The 21,269-nt window shown below is 38.0% G+C and overlaps 1 protein-coding gene across 3 annotated transcripts; it reads left to right on the forward strand.

Annotated features, from left to right (window-relative positions):
* Positions 1–1,011: 1,011 nt before the first annotated feature.
* LOC143848270 (GATA transcription factor 26-like) lies at positions 1,012–13,795 on the forward strand. 3 transcript variants are annotated; one of them, XM_077357168.1, is made up of 8 exons: positions 1,012–1,381; positions 1,583–1,724; positions 6,767–7,222; positions 10,633–11,074; positions 11,589–11,661; positions 12,061–12,187; positions 12,921–13,437; positions 13,561–13,795. In XM_077357168.1, exons 2-7 carry the CDS (start codon positions 1,685–1,687, stop codon positions 12,998–13,000), a joined length of 1,218 nt encoding a protein of 405 aa, XP_077213283.1. In that variant the 5' UTR covers positions 1,012–1,381; positions 1,583–1,684; the 3' UTR covers positions 13,001–13,437; positions 13,561–13,795. The 3 variants fall into 3 exon arrangements, with proteins under 3 accessions (XP_077213283.1, XP_077213284.1, XP_077213285.1); XM_077357169.1 differs by lacking the exon at positions 1,012–1,381 and having other exon boundaries at positions 1,428–1,724; XM_077357170.1 differs by lacking the exons at positions 1,012–1,381; positions 1,583–1,724 and adding an exon at positions 6,602–6,680.
* Positions 13,796–21,269: the final 7,474 nt, after the last annotated feature.

The raw sequence follows: 21,269 nt of genomic DNA on the forward strand, positions 1-21,269 counted from the left end.
GTGAAAGCCTTTTGTTTGTCCTTTCCACTTCTCATGATCTGTGCTCTCCAGCATACAATCTACCAATTTGAAATAACTAATCACAAAAATCCTTCCCACTCCATTCGTTCTCCTATAAAAATCTGTTTTATTCATTGTTTTTTCTTTTGCTACAAATTCAAGAAACGAAGAAGGAAATTCCACGCATGCATTTATATTGACACACACACATAGCAAGATTCTACAGTACACCTCATCAAAATCAGAGCAAACATAATTCTATATTGTTTATATTGTATAATAACATTATCGTACGCCTAAATTGGATGTTTTATTCCATATATCTCCTGAACCGAAAATAACAATGCTTTTGCGCCATCAATTTCAAGTGTCGATGAAGAAAACAAAACATTATTCGATTCATTTTTTCGTGAACTAATATTTTATTTGTCCTTTTCAGGCTCCGCGGTTTGCGCAGGGTTTTAGATGACACACGAATCGCACAATTTGAAATAAACCTTCATCTAGGATCATTCATTTTAATTTCTTACGTCGATTATTGAAATGATTATACTACTTTTACTATCAATGCAAAAAAGAGGATAAATTTTTACGCAGCATTTACACTGGCTCACATATTGTTAGATTATACAATAAAATTCATCGAAAGCGCAAGTATCCTTAATTATACATTATTTCTATATAAATTTTACACACACATTCACACTTACATTTCATCGAATGCTCGCGTATATATACCTAATTATAAATTATTTCCATGTATAAATAATATTATCATATAAATCACTAAGAGGCCCACCAAACCTAAATGCATATAGGTAGGCTATGGTTTGAAATGTCTTCACCATGGTGACATCAAGCAATGTGTAAAAAAGCTTTGTAGTGTACACCCACTCTCCTTTTTTAAACGATAGGGGTGGAATAGGCCAAAATTGACTAAGAAAATAGGATAACTACTTGGGTTATATCAAATTTCAAAGAATCTTTGGTGCCTTTCTTTGGCACATTAGGAGAGAAAAATACGGGCAATTTTTAGAAAAAAATTCACAAACGGGTGAAAATGACGACTAGGTGCAATGATGCAGTTAATGTGAAAAAGGGTATATGGTGGAGCAAAGAGCTGTTCTTCCACCATCACCATATTTGAAAAGCATACTAACCCAAAAGCAAAAAAAAAAACTCATTTCTTCTCTCTCTCTTTTTATCACTTGGAGCTTTGTACAAATGGGAAAGTCTCTCTGTTATCTCCTCCTTTTGAAAATAGAATATTTGTGTTATCTATTAAAGTGTTTTTCAAAGTAAAAAAAATATAAGGTCTCATTGCTTTTGTGGGGAAAAAAGAATAGAGGGAGTTAAAACTTGTTTGGGGTTTTTGTTATCAGTAAGTTTTCTTTCTTCTCATTTTTCTTTGGTTTTTCTTTCATGGAATATTTTGTTTTGTTTTGTGAAGTTTGTATTGTTTTTACAGCTTTGGAAGTATCAACCCGTGTTTCATTTTATTGGCTTTTTCTCTATTGAGTCATATTTTTTGGACTGACTTCGTGGTCTTGCTGCGTGGGCTCTGTTCTTTGTTTCTATGCAGCAGTTGGGTATTTGGATTACAAATTTGTTTGGGTTTTTGTATTGGATTTAGTGGTTGGTCTGGTTTATTGGGATTAATCTCAAAGAGAAACTAAAGATATATATGGGAAAGGAAGGCCCTTGTTGTCATTGTGGCATTACATGTGAGTTTGATTTCTGTTTTTTTTCTTATCTGCGCAAAATGTTCTGTTCTATTATTTGTTTGTTACTGAAATCTTATGAATTGATAGCTTGCTTTGATAATATTAATTTTTAATAAATAGCCTCAGTAGTTGAATGTAAATTAATAGTTGGCACTCAACTGGATTACAAACTCATGTCTACAGAATTCCCCTTGAGCCTTTTGAATTTAATTGCTGGGATGGACCAACTATAATGTGCATTTGATTTTGGAGTTGCTTCTACAGTTTCAAAATTCCCCCACATCATCGTGGACTCCCCCAACTCGACTCCCTTTTACCTTGGCCGCGTTCTTGTCCGTGTCTGCATTTTGCCTCATAAAGTCAACCAAAACCTATGATTTGGCCGACACTTTAAATTTATTGTCGACACACGTGTCCTGCTGTGTCCGCCACGACCTTTGGACACTTTTAAATGTATAACTTGGAGTGTTAGAGTTAATGTGGGCGTGTGGACACGGATTTGTGTAATAGTCAATAATTTTATGTGTATGTATGTGTCACCATTTCTAGATTTTTAGATGTTGCCGTGTCGGACAATTCATATCCGTGTCGAAAATCGACACACGAATCTGTATCTACAAATTATGATTATATATACTTTCTATTTTAGCCGTGTCCCGTTTCTAAATTTTGGAGGTTTGCCGTGTCCGACACTCCGTGTCCGTGTCTACACACGACACTCGTGTCCGTGTCCACAAATCATAGACCAAAACTCCTTTGAATCTCCCAAGTTATTACCTCGTCAACCGAGTACTTAGCCGTGTCAACTGAGTTGTGTCAACTGAGTTCTGGACCGCTTCGTGCCGAGTTAACTAGGATTTGCTTTGGCCGTGTTTTTACCCACAGCTGCATTTTGAAACAGTGGTTGCTTCTAGTAACTAATGCAATAAAAATTGTGGCCACTCAAAAAAAAAAAAATGCAATAAAAAAAATGTGGTCCTCATTACGCTCACGTTCTTTGTTATGGACCATGGTGCTTATTCTTTCATCATTAAAAGCAGGCTATTGCTTCTCTCTTTTTTTTGTTAAACGGCGTGGCTATTGCTTCTATTATTCAGTATTCTTATGGAGTATCACACTAATTACATGAAAAACTATTAATTGTATGAGGTTGAAAAGTTCGATAGTTTGAGTTGAAAAGCCATAAGACAGCTGGGTTTCTGGGTTCATCAGTGATTGCAACTTTCAGCCTATTCTCCTGGTCTATGTATGCATGCACTAAGATGGATTGGATTACTTAGGCTTGTTTGATTGGTTAGTTTAAAAAAGCTTCTATTCTCTTTGGTATGTTTTTTCAGTCCTTGTTTCTGATCCCTGCACATATGGAAATCTTTCTAGTCTGTGCAATATATTATTTGCTCCTTATGGTTCTCGCCTTATAAATGAGCATATTTAATATATGCACAACGCATGAACATCAAGATCCAGAAAATGAATTCTCAGGGATTTTGAGACTGAACAATAATGGTTTTGCCTAATGTTATCTAGCACGTATCTTCCCTCATCTCTGGTGCTGATTGGATTTGGATTGGAATTCTTAACCATGGATAACCTCTGTTTAGTTACTGGACATTCTTTGAATAAAATCTTACCACACGGAGAAGCAAGAAGTAGAGAATCGTAACTAGGCCAAGCTTTAAAACTGAATACAAAACCTCTGACTGCTACTGCTTGTGAGGTAGCTTGAGTTAGCACTCGTAAAGACCTGCCGCAACTAGAGCATCAACTTTTCAACATTACAATCAAATTGATCAATCAATCCTACTTGTTTTTTCTTGGAAGAACTAGCCGTATGAGATTGACCATCATGTGATAAATCAGATTATGTGAGAAAGAAATTGAGCCTCAACATGTTTCAGTTGAGTAGAAAGTGAAGAACACCTTCATTGAGGGCCTTCCAGACAAAACAGTACAAAGGTGCTCTTTGGAAACTTAACGGGGCCGAAGCCTTTGACCTCATCTTGATAGTGATTCTTCTTTAATTATACGCAGACAAATATTTATTCACATATACCACTACCAATGAATCCTTTTCACATTTTTACAGACTAACACTTGATCTTGGTCTTGCTTCTTATTCTAATGTTGACTAGTTTCACATTTTTACAGACTAACACTTGATCTTGGTCTTGCTGCTTATTCTAATGTTGACTAGGTTTACTTTGCAAATAGTTTTGATAGCCAACTAGTTTCTCTTCTTCTTTGTATTTTTCTTTTATCGTGGTATAGCAAGAAAAATCCCATTGGCTCTAAGTCTACCTGTGGAGTCAAGTGCTTCACCTTGTCCTGCCTTTTGCCAAAATAGTCTTGCTTCATGTTTTTGCTAGAAGATGGATGTCATCTGCTTACATTTATATTGGGATAACGCAAAGTCCAATGTAAATTGCAGACCTTTTTTTTCATGGACGCTCTATGAATGTTTATATTGATTGCATAGTTTTAAAACCCTCCGCGTCATCGTGGACTCCCACGAGCCAACTCCCCTTTATCTTGTCTGTGTTCCTCGTTTTGCCGTCGCTTTCCATGTTTTGCCCTATAGAGTCAATAAAAACTCCTTTGACTCTCCCGAATTATGACCACGCCAATACTATACACATCAACTGAGTACTCGACCACTTCGTGCTGACTCGACTAGGATTTTCTTCGGCCGCGTTTTGACCTTCATCCACATTTTGAAACACTGGTTGATTGCCATTTCATTCAATAAAATCTTTACCTCATCCACAATGCCTCAAGACCATGAAACCTACATCTATCTTCTGGAAAATTCTTCAATTCCTTTCCTTTGAGGTCATCCTTAAGTTGGCATCAAAGACAACAAAATACATAACCACCTATTTATTGCGGCCATTGGATTTACTAGGCCGCTGAAAAGGAAAAGCTCACATTTACCATGCAGTAAGACACCTCAAAAACATATGGTCTAAGCCTCTCTCCAAGTCATAAAGGTTTCAGTGTTGTCCACCTAGGACTACCTATGAAGTAGAGTGCATCAAATTGTCCTTTGCTTTTTCCAAAATAGTGCGGCTCCATATTTTTGCTATGAGACGTAATTCTGCATCTATCCATAGTTTCAAATCTCTCTCGCGTCATATGGACACCCCTTTACCTTGTCTGCATTCTTGTCCGAGTCCGCATTTTTCAAAGTCAATCGAAACTCGTTTGACTCTATAGTTATGACTACGTCAACCAAGTACTCAACCACGCTAACCGAGTACTCGACCACGTTGTACCAGATCGACTAGGATTTGCTTTGGCCGCGTTTTGACCCGCATCCACATTTTGAACCCCTTCATCTATCATTTTCTTGCATTTATATTGGGATAACACGATTGTAATGCAAGTTGCAGGCATTTTTTTTCCATTACCACCTTATGAACGTCGATATTGTTTGCCACTACATTCAAGAAGATCTTCACCTGATCCACCATGGTCCTTACGATAACATCCATGAAATTCATCTTTCTTCTTGGGAAGTTCTTCCATTCCTTTCCTTCTAAGCCCTCAAGTAGCCTTGCAAGACAACAAAATGCATAACCGTAATGTATTAATTGCGGCCATTGGGTTTAGTAGTCTTGTAAAAAAGGGAAATCTCAAATTTTTGATGAAGTAAGACACCTCAAAACAAAATGTTCTTAGCCTCACTTTCCAAGTCACAAAGGATTCAGTGTTTCCCTCCGAAGTATGATTGACCCAGGACTGCTGATTTAATTCATAGAAGCAGGGTTAATTGATAAATGGCTAAGGTTTTGGGGTTTAGTGAAGGTTATGCTGTAAAGTTTCTAAGAGGTCAGCGATTTGGTTTGTTAGGCTGTAGGGGTTGATAGGAGGGACTATTATGACATATTTTGTGACTGTTATTACAGATTTGGGACTGTTAGGATTGGACTGGGTTGAGGTGGATTGAATGTTGGTGGCTGACTTAATAGAGGTTGATTTGTGATGAATAATGATCAATGGACTGAGAGAGGGTCTGGACTGTATGTGAAGGTTGGGACTGACGGGGCTATTGGAACTGATGGCCTACTGGGCGGGGGAAGGTTAATGATGGCTGATAGGGTAGGAAGAGGGGTTAGGGTGGTCGATTGTTTGGGAAAGGATTGAGGCTGATAGGTGAGGGATTCCTGGCTGTAGAAAAGGTTTTAAGACTGTTCTATGATCTATGGGAGATCAAGAAAGGGGACTGGATTGTTGGATTTTCTGTAATATGAGAATATTTTACCTCTTATTCCACATTCTAGTTTGACATATTTTACCTCTATCCAGAAGTATTCGTCTTTTTTCTGCGGTCCACAGTCTTTTATATGAAATGCCTATACCTTTTACCTTTATGTGGACTATCAAATGGGTTTTTGACGATATCAAACATATTACCAGCATAACTAATGCAAATAGGCTTATTGCAAATGATTCGATAGAACATAGAAAAATATCCTAGTTTTGCCAGATTTCTAGATCTGCAGCCTAGTAGCTTTTTCATCCATTCTACCGACACTGGTCACTGTTACCAAGTCTTAAGGCAGTTAGCTACTAAAAACATGGCTTTCTTGTAATTTTTATTGGACTCCAGTTTGGTTTGAGATTATTCTTGGTGATTAAGTACCTCCAGTACATTTTGCATGAGGCTAATGGATACTTATGAAATAGAGATGTACTTAGGCAAGCACTGTTACTGGGAAATACCTCCCCCTCTCATATGCGTACTTTTTCTTTTTCATTGAAGTTGTTAAGTATCAAATAGAAAATGTAAGTACCTTAACTGCTTAGTTATATTCAAAAATTTACTTTACATCTTTTACACTTTTTCACATTGCTTTTCTTACAGTTTACACACGAGTCCTAATAAGTTACATATCGTCCATCGTTGCACAATCTTTATGGGCACACAATTTATGCTTTCACTTGTTTTTTTCCCTGGTAAGCTGTGCTTTTACTTGTTGCAAACTTTTAGCTTCATCAAATTTTATATCTTTTAAATGCTGAAAAGCAGTGCAATGATGCAGATACTCCACTTTGGAGGAATGGACCACCTGGGAAGCCCGTGTTATGCAATGCATGTGGATCAAGATGGAGGACGAAGGGTTCACTCACAAATTATACTCCATTACATTCCCGTGGATTTCCGCCTATTGATTCTGAAGATTTCAAGACTTCTCAAGAGTATAAACCATCATCTAAGACTAAGCCAAGAATACAGTCCTGTGGATTCCCAACTATTGATTCTGAAGATTTCAAGAATTCTCAAGAGCATAAACCATCATCTAAGACAAAGCCAATTAGTTCAACCATTATAACTCAGAAAGATGACAAGATAGAACCTGGAGAGACGGTACCCGAGTACGACCCATTCACAACAAGTTTTGAAGAAGATACAAGCAATAGATCTAGTTCAGAGTCTGCATCATCATTCTCTGAGAGCAGTGTTCAGTTGGAAAGCATGGATGGAAACGATCTCTCAGGTTACCTATCGTCTTTAATTCCATAGAAGAATTAACTTGATGATTAGATGTTTATTGCCTTTGCCTTTCTTCTAGTTAGTTTTCTTGTTTGAAAGCAATCCTGGTGGCGTTTGTTCTGCTTTGATGCATTGAGGATGCATATTGCATAGAAGACAATAAATGCTTACTCTTACTCTACAATGATCTGGGATAATTTTTGTTCTTTATATTTTTTAGTTTGCGTAATTGTATTGCGTTTATTTTCTTTTAGGAAAAGGGTTAACAAATGTTTGAAGGAATTCAGAAGGGAATATTAGGTCACTATTTCAGTTGCCTATGGTAAAAGCTTTGGTCCTTTTTAACTCATCAAAAGGCATTATTTCTTATATTTGGATATTTTTTGAATGGCATTTCTTATATTTGGATGTATGTTAGTGAGGCTTGTGCAAAGAAAGAAAATAAAAGATAAAGACAAAAGAAGAAACTCTGTAGGATTTGTAACAATGGATGCCCATTATGTAATTTTATCTAGTATTATTAATTTCCTCCTATGGATGTCTAGTTTTTCGTCATGTTCACCAATATGGGGGCCTTTACATTCACCATAATTCTATGTTGTAGGTATCAGAGGTGTTTCAGACACCTTGAAAACTGAAATATATCATTGATACACAAGACATCTCATTCATACACAATTTGTAGAACAAATACAAGATGGTACTGTTCCTTCGACTGTGTATGTGAATGGCATTATAGTTACATGAGATGCTAAGGAAGGGTGAATGGCACTATAGTTACTGGAGATGATAAGGGATACGTCAGTTGAAACAACACCTGCTAAAGGTCGTTGATTATAAAGACCTTGATCATTTGGGATACTTTCTAGGGATTGAGTTGGTCTGATCCTCCTGTGGAATCTTCTTGTCATAATGAAATTATGCTTTGGACATACTTCAGAGACTAGTAATCTTGGGGTGAGACCTATCAACACTCCCATGGAACTTAATTATAAGTGATACGCATATATCAGCCAACCAATTGATAATCGAGGCAGCTATTGGGAGATTGCGAGCAACCTAATATATCTGACCATCACTTGGCCTAATCTTAGTTATACGATTAGTGTCATCATTCGGTTTATGCATGCCACTGAACATGTTTTCAGAAACAGAAACCAAACATGGTTAAAAGTAGGGTTAACATTTTGAAAAAACATGGAAAACACAAACATGGAAAAAAGTTAGGGTAACATTTTTAAAAAGCATGTGAAACATATGTAAAATTTGTGGAAAACATAAGAGAAATGTGTGGGATACAAATCTGAAACATATAGGAAACATATACAAAAATGTGGGAAACATGTGGGAAACATTATGTACAAATCACACCAATTTTTTTTAGAAATACATACTAAAAGGAAAAAAAGAAGAAGATAGTAATGAAAAGCAAAATAAGTAAAAAACCTGCCAGAAAAAAAAATAAGTAAAAGCATGCGTAAATTATCTATGAATGCTTGCAAACTGCTTGGGCCTGCAAATATCTGAATTGAATTGGACAATACCGATTGAGTTAGTGGTAATAAAGGTCTTCCTTGGACAGTTAAAATGTTTTGGAAGAAACTGAAATTATTGATCACGTAGTTGCATGCTAAGATCTTTCCTATGATTGGCCGAAACTTTGAATTTATTGCCAACTCACGTGTCCTGCCGTGTCCGACACGACACACGTGTCCACACGTGTCGACACTCCTTTGGACACTTTTACTTGTATTGCTGGAAGTGTTAGACAGACTTAATGTGGGTATGTTGACATGTTTTGTACCGTGTCAAGTGTGACATTCTGTTTTTTTATTGAATACTGTGTTTACCTCATTTAGACAACTCGTATCCATGTCGAAACTGGACACACGAATCCATATCAACAAATCATGATTACATATACTTTCTATTTTAGCCATGTCCCCATTTCTAAAGTTTGGGGGTTTGCCATGTCCGACACTCTGTGTGTGTGTGTGTGTGTCGACATGCGACACTCGTGTCTGTGTCCGTGTCCGCAAATCATAGGATCTCTCATGCTTTTAGAGACACCAGTCTAGTTGCGGACTCCTTGGCTAATCTGGCGTCTGTGAAAGAAAATGCCATAAAGCCTTTAGGGATCTACCTACTAGATCTAGCGGTTCTACAAGACGTGATGCTTTGGGCATTCCAAGTATCTGTTATTAGTAGTAGGTATTTCTGGGGTTTAAAGGTAAGGCGGCATTCCCCCTCTTTTAACCCTTTTCATTCATTAATAAAATTTAAGGTGTCGCACCGGGTTCCTAGATAAATTCTGGGTTAAAAAAGGTTACTTCCAAGATTATATCTACTCCGTTCGTGCGGTCCTCCAGTCAACTCGATAATATGTTCACCAAAGGTCTTTCTTGAGCTCATGTTGAGAAGTTTCTATCCAAGCTAGGCATACTTATTATATATGCTCCAACTTGAGATGGAGTGTCGAAAGGGTTGACGGCTAGCATTTATGGGTGTTTTGTCTTTTAATTATAATGGGGGGTGTTTTTGTAATAAATCATTAAAGTCACTTGGGTCTTCCCTCATTCTTATACATTGTAATCGTGGGTTAGGTTTTGCTAATTACACACAAAAAAGGGAAAACCTCTCTTCTCCTCTTCTATCTTATCCTTCTTTTTATTCCTCTTTTCTCTTCTTTGTTCACAAAACATTGACTCGCTTCGATCTTTATTTTTTTGGTATTGATCTGCAACAAAACAGTCCTCAAAGTTGACCGAAGACATTTCATGGGGGTGTAAATGGGTGCAAAAAATGATGGATGACATCTCGCATGTCTACTTTTGCCCTGTTCAGATAAAAGCATTGTTTAAAATGTAAAAAAAACACTAATTAAAACACAAAATTATTAAGGTGACTTAAAGTTCACTAGAAAAATAATGGAAAGGAACGAATCATCTCTGGTGCTGTCCATAATAGTTCACAGATTTTTTTTTTGAACCTAAGGCTTGTTCAAGAACCCACTTTTATAGTTCTGTAGTTCGCACTCTGTATGAAGACTTGTTTATACTCTCCTCTCCACACTGTGGAAACTCCATTAGGTAATTGTCCTTACTGGATTTTATTAACTGATTCAAGTCTGTAATGTTCATATGGTTTCAATCATCTTATAAATGGTACATTATAAAAAGGGAAATGTTATCAGCACAACCATATTTTGATATTTGCAGAAACCCAGCTGTCTTTTCTTCTTTAATTGGCTTGTGAGAGCTTTTTGGGAAATGTAATAACCTTTTGACAGCTCTTTAAAGACTAAACGACTAGATGGGTTGTGAAAATATCAAAATATGGTTGTGCTGATATCTTTTCCCTATAAAAATTTATTTTAGTTCAACTCTTATGATTCATTAGTCGTATGGTTTTCAGGTTCGGCACCATCATATTCGTGGGATGTCCACATTCCTTCAAGAAAGAGGACAAGGAATAAACGGTGCAGTCCATCTCCTGTTGAGAAACTCAGAAGAGACCTCTATGATATTCTACAGGAGCAAGAATCGTCCAACCTATCTGGTCCGTCAGAAGATGTGCTGCTTTTTGAAAGAGACGATCCAATGGTTTCTGTTGAGATAGGTCTTGGCAGTGTTCTTATCAAGCATCCAAATTCATCCACTGAAGAGGAATCAGAAGCAAGTTCATTTTCTTGTTTAAGTGACCCTTATATGGGATTGTCTCTAGTTCATGGTCGGTCTCAAAGCAATGGGATTAGTACAAATTTAGGAGGTAAAAGTGGAATAATTCAGGATATAGGAGAGATGGAGGGATTGAAAGAACATCCGGCAAAACGTCGTGCACTCACAATTAAATCTTCGTAAGTACATGATTTGACCATGTATCTCATTATCACTTTAAAATCAAGTTTTAAAATTTTAGTATCGGAGTCAGTTTTGGCAGAGGCCGAAACCGAAATTCGGTAATAAAAATAAATTTCATTCATGTTCCAAAATTTCTGCCGAAATTTCAGAAAAAAACTAAATTACAGAAAAATATAAAAAAAATAGAAATGGCCAAAATTTCCACCAAAGTCTGAACCGACATCGAATTCATGTACTTTCGGTGTCAGCCCTGGCCGAAATCTGAATTTTGAAACCATGTTTAAAATATAAGTTTCTCAAAAGACATGGATTTCCTTGAGCCTTTTAGTTTTGTGGTATGGCCGGGATTTCGGATTTCGGCCGAATTTTGAAACCATATTTAAAATATAAGTTTCTCATAAGACATGGATTTCCTTGAGCCTTTCTATCTGTAATTTGGTTTTCTGGTAAACATTACATGTTCTTTGAAAATGTTTCTTATAATATCTGATTCTATGGCTGACTCCTCAGGGAAAAAACCCCTCTTAGCAATTTTGATGTTCGTCGGAGGAGCTGTTCGCCCCAGAGAAGCATAGATCTTACCGTATGGTTCTAACTTCACGTGGTTTACTTTATTTGGACACTCGCAGAGAATTGCAGTTCTTTCAATTGGACTTCGGTATATAAATGTGTTAGATCTTGCTCATGGTTTTAAATTTCGGGTGAAGGGACCAAAATTTACCCGAAATTTATAACCGAAACCGAAATTTAAAAATTTCGGCCGAAATTATAAGATTTAGACTGAAATTTCGTTTTTGGCCAAGGCTCAAAACTGAAACCGAAACTGAAATTTCAAACCTTGACCTTACCTAACCCACCACCGGAGAAAAGAAAACGAAGGAAAACCAAATGTCATCTTTAGAAATGCTCTGATGTACTACTAGCCAAATGCTACGAATCAGGTAAAACTCAGAACTTTTTATATGTTGGCATGCTGTTCCAGCCCATTGATGATGAAGTCTTCAAACTGGAGAAAGAAATGTCTTCATGTTCGTCTCATATTGCTGAGGTTGGAATCTCATTGCCAACAGAGAGACCACAAGGCCAACCTTTTAGCCAGACATCTGGAGGTACCTTTCTAAGCTCTTTTGTATTAAATATCACTGGATATTGCTTTATTTTCTTTAATGCTTCCTGTAAATCAATTTTATGTTTCACCATATGCATAGAGATATCATTGAGATTTGAAACTTTCTCGATAATTTAAGAAAATTAGAGATTGCAGATTTTTTCCCCCTATTTGTGACTATTTTGATGCTGCTAATGTCTTGTTTAAGGAAGTGGAAGAAAAACAAGAAAACAAAATGGACGAAAGAAGGAATTATTTGGTAAAAAAAAATTCTTTAATTGATTTCCACTGGGTCTTTTTTCTTCAAATTCATTGATTTCCGTTTTCTGTTTCCATTTTTCTTCAAATCACGAACACACTAAAGTACAGAAAGATCTTTTTTTTAATGGTACGAGATCTCTTAAATCATAACTGTGGACGATTGCTTTACAATTTAAACTACTATTTGAAGGGAAAAAAATCTCGAGCTTTCCTGTTTAGTTATTATTTATTGTAGCTGTATATGCAAATTATGGTTACCTCACCAAAATTCTCCATTTTTGCATAAGGATTTAAACATTTACATCTCATAAATAGTCAGTCATTATTCCCTGTATTTTCTCATTGACAAGTCAGATAGGTCAAGATTGTTTGATATTAAGTTACTGCTTAGTAGGAAATTTTTCAAGAACATAACATTTTCGTTTTAACCTCCATCTTTCTATTTCAATCACACTGGTCTGTGAAAATGGCAGGGGCAAAAGGAAGTGTTAAGGCTCAAAATAATGACAACAGAAATCATCATTTAGTACGGGCGAGTTCCGGCACAAATTAGAGATCTTAGAAGTGGATTCTATTCAGGGAGATGGAAAATTAGATGGGAATAGGGTTATCCTATTCAAGCTGCAAGCCATCCATCTGCTTCATTTCTAGGTAAAAGTAAACCCCATTTTCCTTGAATCCCAAGGTTGTCCCAGTTGAACCATTTTACTAAGACATGCAATTAGCCCCAGCCTTCTGTATTTCCTACTCACTGGAATGAGTTTCTATACTAACTTTCAGAAAAGAAATAACCAATCTAGAAGAAACCCAGCATTTGAATTTTTCAAATTTATCCAATATCTGTGTTCTTCCAGTCAGGATTCAAGCAGAAAAAACCATATGATATCCAAACTAGTGTACTTACCTAGTGACATTTGTTCTAAAGTTGGTCTGATATCCAATTCATCCGAGCTTCATATATAATTTCATCGCCTGTAAATGCCTCATCAAGTAAGTGTATCTATCTTTCAATCTTCCCAAAGTTGTTTGATCACTAGGTGGTTTATGAATTAGTCTTTTTTTTTTCTTTTCCTGATGAACAGAGTTTTGACATTCAGATTCTTACGCTGGCAGGTACAATTTTACCAAGGCCATTTCCTCACAGTGGATATCATCCAATGAACAAACCAATGCAAGAGGTTTTGCAGGGCGTCTTTCATTTAAATTATGGGAACTGTTTTTGTTCTATAAATTGAATTAAAACTTTACTAATGACAATGGTTTTGTGTGATTTGAAGCTTGTTACTGAATATTGAACTTTAGACGAAAGATTGAAAATTCAGCCCCCATAGTTGCAGTAAATCATATATTAAGCATGTTTTATTTATAATCTTGCAAACATTCACCTGAAAAATCATTGAACCAAATTGAGCTCAAGGTCTGCTTCTCATTAGTAGTGCTACTGTATAGTTTGATACTTCTCAACTCCATCACAATTAGTAGTGCTACTGTATAGTTTGATACTGATCAAATACATGTCGATGGAAGCGGGCCAGTACCAAGATTTTTTTACTAAATAAATGCAATGTTATGCTGAAAAAACCAAGATTTACCGATATTCCAGCTGAGAAATACCAATAATTAAAACCATGGCTGTGCATGCAAATCGGGGAGTCTGGAAAATAAAGGCAAAGGGTGTATAATATCAAAACAAGAGGGTGTAGATATGATCTCCCTTTCATAAATACTCGAGTGTTAGAAAGATAACTGTCGAAATATTATGCAATTCTATTAAAAGTTGTATATTCCGCATGACATACAGCGGGCTCTCTGTCTTGTCTCTAAACAGAGCTTAGTAGGTTTCAACATCAATTCAATTACATGATTGGCTTCTTCAATATAAGGTGTAATGTTAACAAAGATTCTTACACAAGGAAAGCATAGAAGAGTAAATGTGAAGAGAGCTTGTATTACTCTGTGAAAGGCATACAAGGCTGATAGTTCTAAGATAATTTTCAACTGTTTATAGGCTCTTCCGTTTGTTTCAATGCTCCTAATCAATCCACATGGCAATCATCCAACGATCTATAGAATGCTTAAAGTTCTCTATTCTCTTCCCATTTAATAACCAAGTACTCTCTGTGTAGGAAGGTCACACAAACTCGTATGCTGATTGTAATATCTCTCGTATTCTAATAAACCGGTAGGGTCCCCGCCAAACCTCAGCTTACCTATAAAAAAGGAAAAAAAAAAAAAAAAACTTCTTCTATCTGCGAAGGAGAAACTCACTTTTTATGAAGCTGCCGTTGTTGGATCAAATATCAAGGGTGATACTTCCATCATATCATCTTTAGGTCTTTGTAAGCCCACTCATCATATAATTTCGATGAGTGGGCGTCCATACGTGCTCATCATCCCATCCTTGTTATTTGATCAAACAGCCGCTCACTTTTTAAGAAGCTGCTGTTGGATCAAGTATGAAGGGTTATACTTGCATCGTACCACCTTTAGGTCTTTGTAGCCACTCATCATATAATTTCTCATCCTATGTGATGTATTCGACTTTCTCCTCAGGATGTTGTTGGGGATGAAATTTGACCACGCCAACCGGCCAACACCATAGGTAACCTAGCGACAAATCAGCATAAGGAGACGACCCGGATCATGACGCGTGGCACCACGGCCTCTGCCGAATCACTCGGCCATCTCAGAGGCCAAGCCCAACTCCGACTGACCCTCACTCCACTTTACCGAGCGGTATAGCGTTTTCCACAAGAAAGCTCCTTGACAACTCCCCGCCATTATGAATTGACACCGCCATGATCCACGCCAAATCTCTGCTCAGCCATATTAAAGTCAGCACCAGCAGCCGTCAAACTGTCACCAACAGATTTCCCCTCCTGTCGAATCATCTTCCAGGATCGTACAAGCATGTGCTGCCACGGTAACATCTCCAACGATATATATGCGGCCCACATCACTGTAACATCACACCCAAGATACCGGAACTCTTGCCTATACAAAAGGGAGACCCCATCCATCAGAGAGGACTTCCACAATCTTGTGGGAAACTCCATGACGCAAAAACGCTTGGTATTCTGAGGTCAGGGTAAGAAGCCAAGAAGGTCCGCCATCGCCCTTTCATATTCCAGTTTTCCTTTCCTCTTGCTGCCTCGATCTGAGTGTCGAAGGGTCCTCCCGGAGTTTCCGGGTGGTCCTTAACCCTTGTCCGTGGGTGCGGGAAATAGGTCGACGTACACCCTTTGAAAGAAGGATCGCCGATCTAGACCGTTCACACTCGGGTACAGATTCAATCAACATCAGATTGGTACTTTCATTGAGGGTGAATCCGTTACTTGTCATGGATTTTTTCCAACCTCCCATCTTCACCTTGGGTGCCGGAGATGGCATTCAACCATCACCCCGACCACGATCTTCTGTTCACTTCGAAGATCACTAGCATACCCATTCCGAAGAACCTGCAAATACCACCATTCGCTCCTTACGTCGGCTCCTTCGACCCCAGAGAGTGTATGGAGGCATTTGGCGCCACCTTGTTCCTCAAAGGAGCCCCAGATGCTGTTAGATGGCAACTCCTCACCTCCACCATGGAGGGGACGGCCCAAGTTTGGTTCCCCGGTCCATCTCATGAATCCTCAAATTTTGTTTTTTCAGTTGGGGATGGAGTCATTTCTTGGATGAGTCTTCTATACCTCGTTCACTGACTATGAATTCTTGAAACTTGCCCAAGGTCAATGTGAACAAGCACTTTGTAAAATAATAGAAAATTATATTAATCTTGGCTGGCCATCCACCCACCGGGCTGGTTTGCGGGCTGGTTTGGATGCTCGAACACCAGCATCATCTCATCCTTGTGAGGTTTGCTCACGTTCATCTTCACACGGAACCAGCAGTTGTTCATCATGCCCTGCACGCACCCGGGTCATGTTAGAGATTAGTTGCTTAAAATGCACCCAAAATTCAAATTAGAAAGCCTTCATTGTGTCGCTGGAATTTCACCCCAGCTAACTTTGAATTTCCCGCAAAGTGTATACGGTGCACATTAACCACTTAGATTTTTTTATGCGGTGCACATTAACCACTTTGAATTTCCATCGCGATTTCCATTCTTATGCTTGTTCCATAATTGGAGGCTTTGGAGCCCCCGGACGGTCTTCAGCTCCCTCGAAACAGACGTTTAACGCACCGTCTTTGCGGCTATGAATGCCACAATGCTTGAGTACATCGCAAAGCCTGGCGCCTCGCCAGACTGAAGTGGAGATGCTAGCAGCGCCCCAGTTGAAGCCGTTAGTTTTTTTTACCATGTTCTGATCTTTGCGGCGGTTTCTGGCGCAGACGAGGGTGACGGGTAGCTCGCATGGCTTGAATTCACTGACGAGTTGGCTCATCGTGAAGTGAGTCGGATTATTTACGAATCCGCTGATCTCGACCGTCCAATCATCCCAATTGGCTTTTGGGACCGCGCTATGGCTACCGACATGGTGGAGGGAGGAGGGTGTGATGAAGCCGTGGTGCATCACACCCGAGGGGTGGTCCATCGGAGTCTTGTTTGTGGGAGGCACGGTCTGTTCTTGGTGATCCATAGGAGTCTTGTTTGGAGGAGGCACGGTCTCGTGTCGGTATGGATTTTAAATGAGGATATGTTTTTGAACTTTAAAGTGGTGCGAATTATCCTATAGGGGGGGAGCGAATTCGTCATTGCTCTTTTGTAAACAAGTGGCGGGACCCAACTCAATATCTCTTTTTAATGTCATCCAGCCAGAAATTGATTCAAAGTCACACTCTTGAGGTATTTTTCAAAGTGAAAATTGTAGGGAAGGACGCCGCTGTTGGGTTGCCTATCACCATAGTGCAATTAACGTTCTTTGAATTTTACATATTATAAATGCAGTTTGGTGATGGGCAATCAATGGGGGCACCCGTTCATCACGTTTTTGCAAGGGTGCCCAGCTAAACTCAAGGGTACCCTTGCAAAAATCAGGTGGATGGGTGCCCTCCATTAAAAATGTCCTCAAAGTCAAAGATTTTGATGAGGCACAGCCAATGGGGGCACCCCCTTCCACCTGATTTTTGCAAGGACACCCTTCAGTCTGGCAAGTGTTATTTTGCGCTCCATCTGAAGGTCACATGGTCATGATGGAGAACGGGGTCCCCTCTCAAATTAGGGATTTTCTTTTTGGCTCTATTGCCACCAAATTACACATGATAGATTTTTTAGTTTATATACATACATACATACATACATAAGGTAAAGGGCAGGGTACGTGTTGAACAGTTATAGTTCAAAGGAAGATATGTGTGAGAAGGCGGAAATTGTGATTTTTAAACTCAAGATCATTCTAAGGCTGAGCACAACACCAGCAAAATGACAGTATAAAAACAAGGGAGGCTAGAGTGGTAGACATGATTTGAAGCTCATGTGGGCATCGAGAATTGGTATGGGATAATGAGTTACATATCTGAGTGGATATTTTCATTCCATACAAGGGATCCAACCACTCATAATCATGAACATGCCATTTTTACCATCTGTCGGTGATAAAGGATTCACCATGAGAGCTCTTGATTTTAGAACGTCGTCAAAATTAAAGTTGTAAGACCAAGTTTCTCAAGGAATCCTCCAATAGAGGTCCTAAACCGACCTCATGAAAGATCAGCTTCCTAGCATTAATAGCAATCTTCTGATATAAAACCTGCAAAAGGTCTCATTTCCTACCCTTTTCTAATTGAACCTCTGTAGGAGCTACATAAAGCTTGGATAGTGTCACTTTTTAAGGAAAAAAATGAAAGTGTAGTTCAGATATGAGACGATATTTGTAATTAGCTCAGATTTGAAGCTCATTTCACTTGAACTCTAAAGGTTACTCTAGAAAATACAAATTCCTATACTTCCTTCACAGTTCATCCATTGTCCTCATTCGTACCTTGAATGGGAATGACATTGGAATCAGTAATCTGCGACATATTATCATTGACAGATGTGGTATTGGCATTTGAAGAGGACATGTTGAAAAGATCGGTTAACATGGTATCAGAGCCAAAGGTCTCGAGTTCAAACCTCCCGGATAGCAAAAATCCACATGCGATGGTCGGCCCAAAGTGGGACCATATGTGCCACGTGTTTGCCAAGTGGGCCACACGTGCGGGGGAGTGTTAAAAGTATAAAAGATAAGTAACGCCTTTCTCCAACAGCTTAAGCTTTTGGAGAAGTTGGTAAGTTAATAGATAGAAAGAGGAGGATGAAATTTTGTGGAAGGTAAATTGAAGTTGAAGAAGACTGGCCCAAAGATCTCTCTATTTAGGTTGATACCATGTTAAGAATATGATTTCAGAATGAAAGAATGCTATGTATACATCTTCATTACATTGGAAATATATATACAGTCACAGAGTTAATTGTGATCCCAAGATTGAGGGGAAATCTCAGGATTAGAATGTTATATCAGAAAGCCAAAAGGAAAGATTGTTTACGAGATTTAAAGGGGAGGCACCTAATGTTGCTCGATCAAAAGATCAGTTTCTATTGAATGATTTCCATCTTATTGAAAGAGACTTTGTATTACCTTAAATTTGCTTAAAATAAGCTTGCAAAATTGTCAAAATAGGGAAGTAAAACCATGGGTTCTACAAAACTTGTAAAGGATCCATATATGCGCATATAGAAAGATCAGATTAGTGATTCTGACTAATCTGAATGAATGTAAAACATTCATCAAGTGTCAGTTCACCCATTATCACACCGGTCATCCAGGCATCTCAAAAGAATCAAAACAAACTAAGACTCTTTGAATAGATAACGCCTTAGATTCGGCCATAACTGGCAAGATCAACAGAAGTATGCTTGGCTGAAATAAATCCAGTCCGTCCAAATTTCTTAGTAATTCCAGATCTGAAACTCTGTTCTTTTTTTCTTTTTTTTGAGCAGTTCAAATTTTTTCTTCGATCCGGTCATTTTTCCCCTAGAAAAAGGGGGTTTCCTCGATATGGGTGAAATGTCGAGATCTGAGATCTCACGTCATCTAATGGAAATAAATAATAAATAACTTTTCATTTTGTTGGATCCACATCGTTCAGATATTGGATCTACATAAATTAGAAGAGGGAGGGGGGTTAGCTGCTGCTTGCTACATTGTCCAAAGTGCTGGAAAATGTAGTAATTCTGAGAACTACAATGAAAATAGTAGCCTAAGAGTATTTCAGAACTATACAACTACATTGCAGAGAAAAGAAAAGGAAATTGCTGAACTAGTTGCAAAACTATAATTAAATTGAAATCCTACTGCTATGGAAATCAAAATGAAAAGAACTAAAGGAAATCTAACCTGGAATGCAAGCAGGCAGTTGGAGAGCTCCTGAGCTTCCTTCTTCCAATATGAGGAAGATCAATTGAGCTGGGAGACTCTGACTAGAGTCCTCTTTATCAGAGAATTCAAGGAGAAGGGTTTTCTAAGGATAGAATGCTCTTTCTTCTTCACCACACTGAGTGATTTCCTTCATCCAATTCAGTTTTTTCATGTATTGAACTTGAGGTTTGATGCTCTATTTATAGGTATCAAGGGGATTGGAATTTCAAATTAGGGCAATGTGGGATTTGGTTTTGGAGGAAAAACGAGTTTTGAATTGGCCCTGGAACCTTCTGATCACAATTGAAAATTTTGAAATATTAATACCTGTCCAGCCGAACTTGTTGAGTCCGGTCGTTCAGACATTATTGACAGGAAATTAGTTAGAAAGTGATCCATGAGATCTCTTGGCTATCCGTTCGGACCACTGTTCTAGATCCAGTCGGACACAAGCAAAGGTGTTTCAAAATTGAGTTTTTGAGGTGTGTTTTTGAAACATGGTTGTGGTGGTAGGTTATCCAAAAGGTCTATCTCAAATTTTTTGTTATAAAAATACCTTGATCCATGTTCATAGGACATCAATCCCTCTCATCCAAGATTGGAAATCATCATAGCACAGGACTATGTGTCGACAGTGCTTGGGAGAAAATGAGGTGTCAACAATGGGCGGAAACAACATAGAATTCAAGGATGGGCACAATTAAAGCCAAGTCCAGCCGGATCTGGAATACTTGTCACATTTGTTCGGATGAGGTTACCCAATCCAGTCGAACATCACTAATGATGAATTTGATCAGTTTCGTCTGAACAGATCAAAATCAGTTCTTAATTAAAATATTTCTCTATGGTATGAGAGGATCTTCTCCCCTTAGCTCCGAGAGAAATGTTCATTCTGTATTTCGATGATTTTTCAGCAGAAATAAATAAAAACTAAGATTACAATATGTAAGATCACATCAGTGGATTCTGAAAGTAAATAGAATATTAGGGAAGAAAAAGGGAGCGAGAATTATTGTGACTCTTACTACCTCCAGAAGAAATGGGGTTTAAAACAGAAGAAAAACCTCAGAGGGGAGATTTGATCACCACTGAATTTCCCTCTTCTTCCCTTGGCAAAGCGAATCAGCAATCTAAATTTGAAATTATTGACTAATCTAATCGATATCCTGGAATTTTGATATTCTGAGGAGAGACAGGATTTTAATTGATGAGTCTGTGCTCTTGTAAGACCTCTACCTCCTTGATTCAAATCTCTTGTAAGACCTCTACCTCATTGATTCAAATCTCTTGTAACTGTGGTAGATATGATTGTAGCAAAATGGAAAACTACTGACATTACAACAGAAAGAAAACAAAGATATAGCAAAATAAACTGAATTCAACTAAATTTGGGGAAACTGAAAATTTATTACTATAAATGAAAGAAACAATCGAAATTATAAGAAAAAAATAAACTATGATCTATTGCTAAAAACAAAA

This window comes from Tasmannia lanceolata, unplaced genomic scaffold, assembly GCF_043159265.1.
Source record: "Tasmannia lanceolata isolate RefF3 unplaced genomic scaffold, GAP_Taslan_0.1 ptg000016l, whole genome shotgun sequence".
In the NCBI taxonomy this organism is placed as follows: domain Eukaryota; kingdom Viridiplantae; phylum Streptophyta; class Magnoliopsida; order Canellales; family Winteraceae; genus Tasmannia; species Tasmannia lanceolata.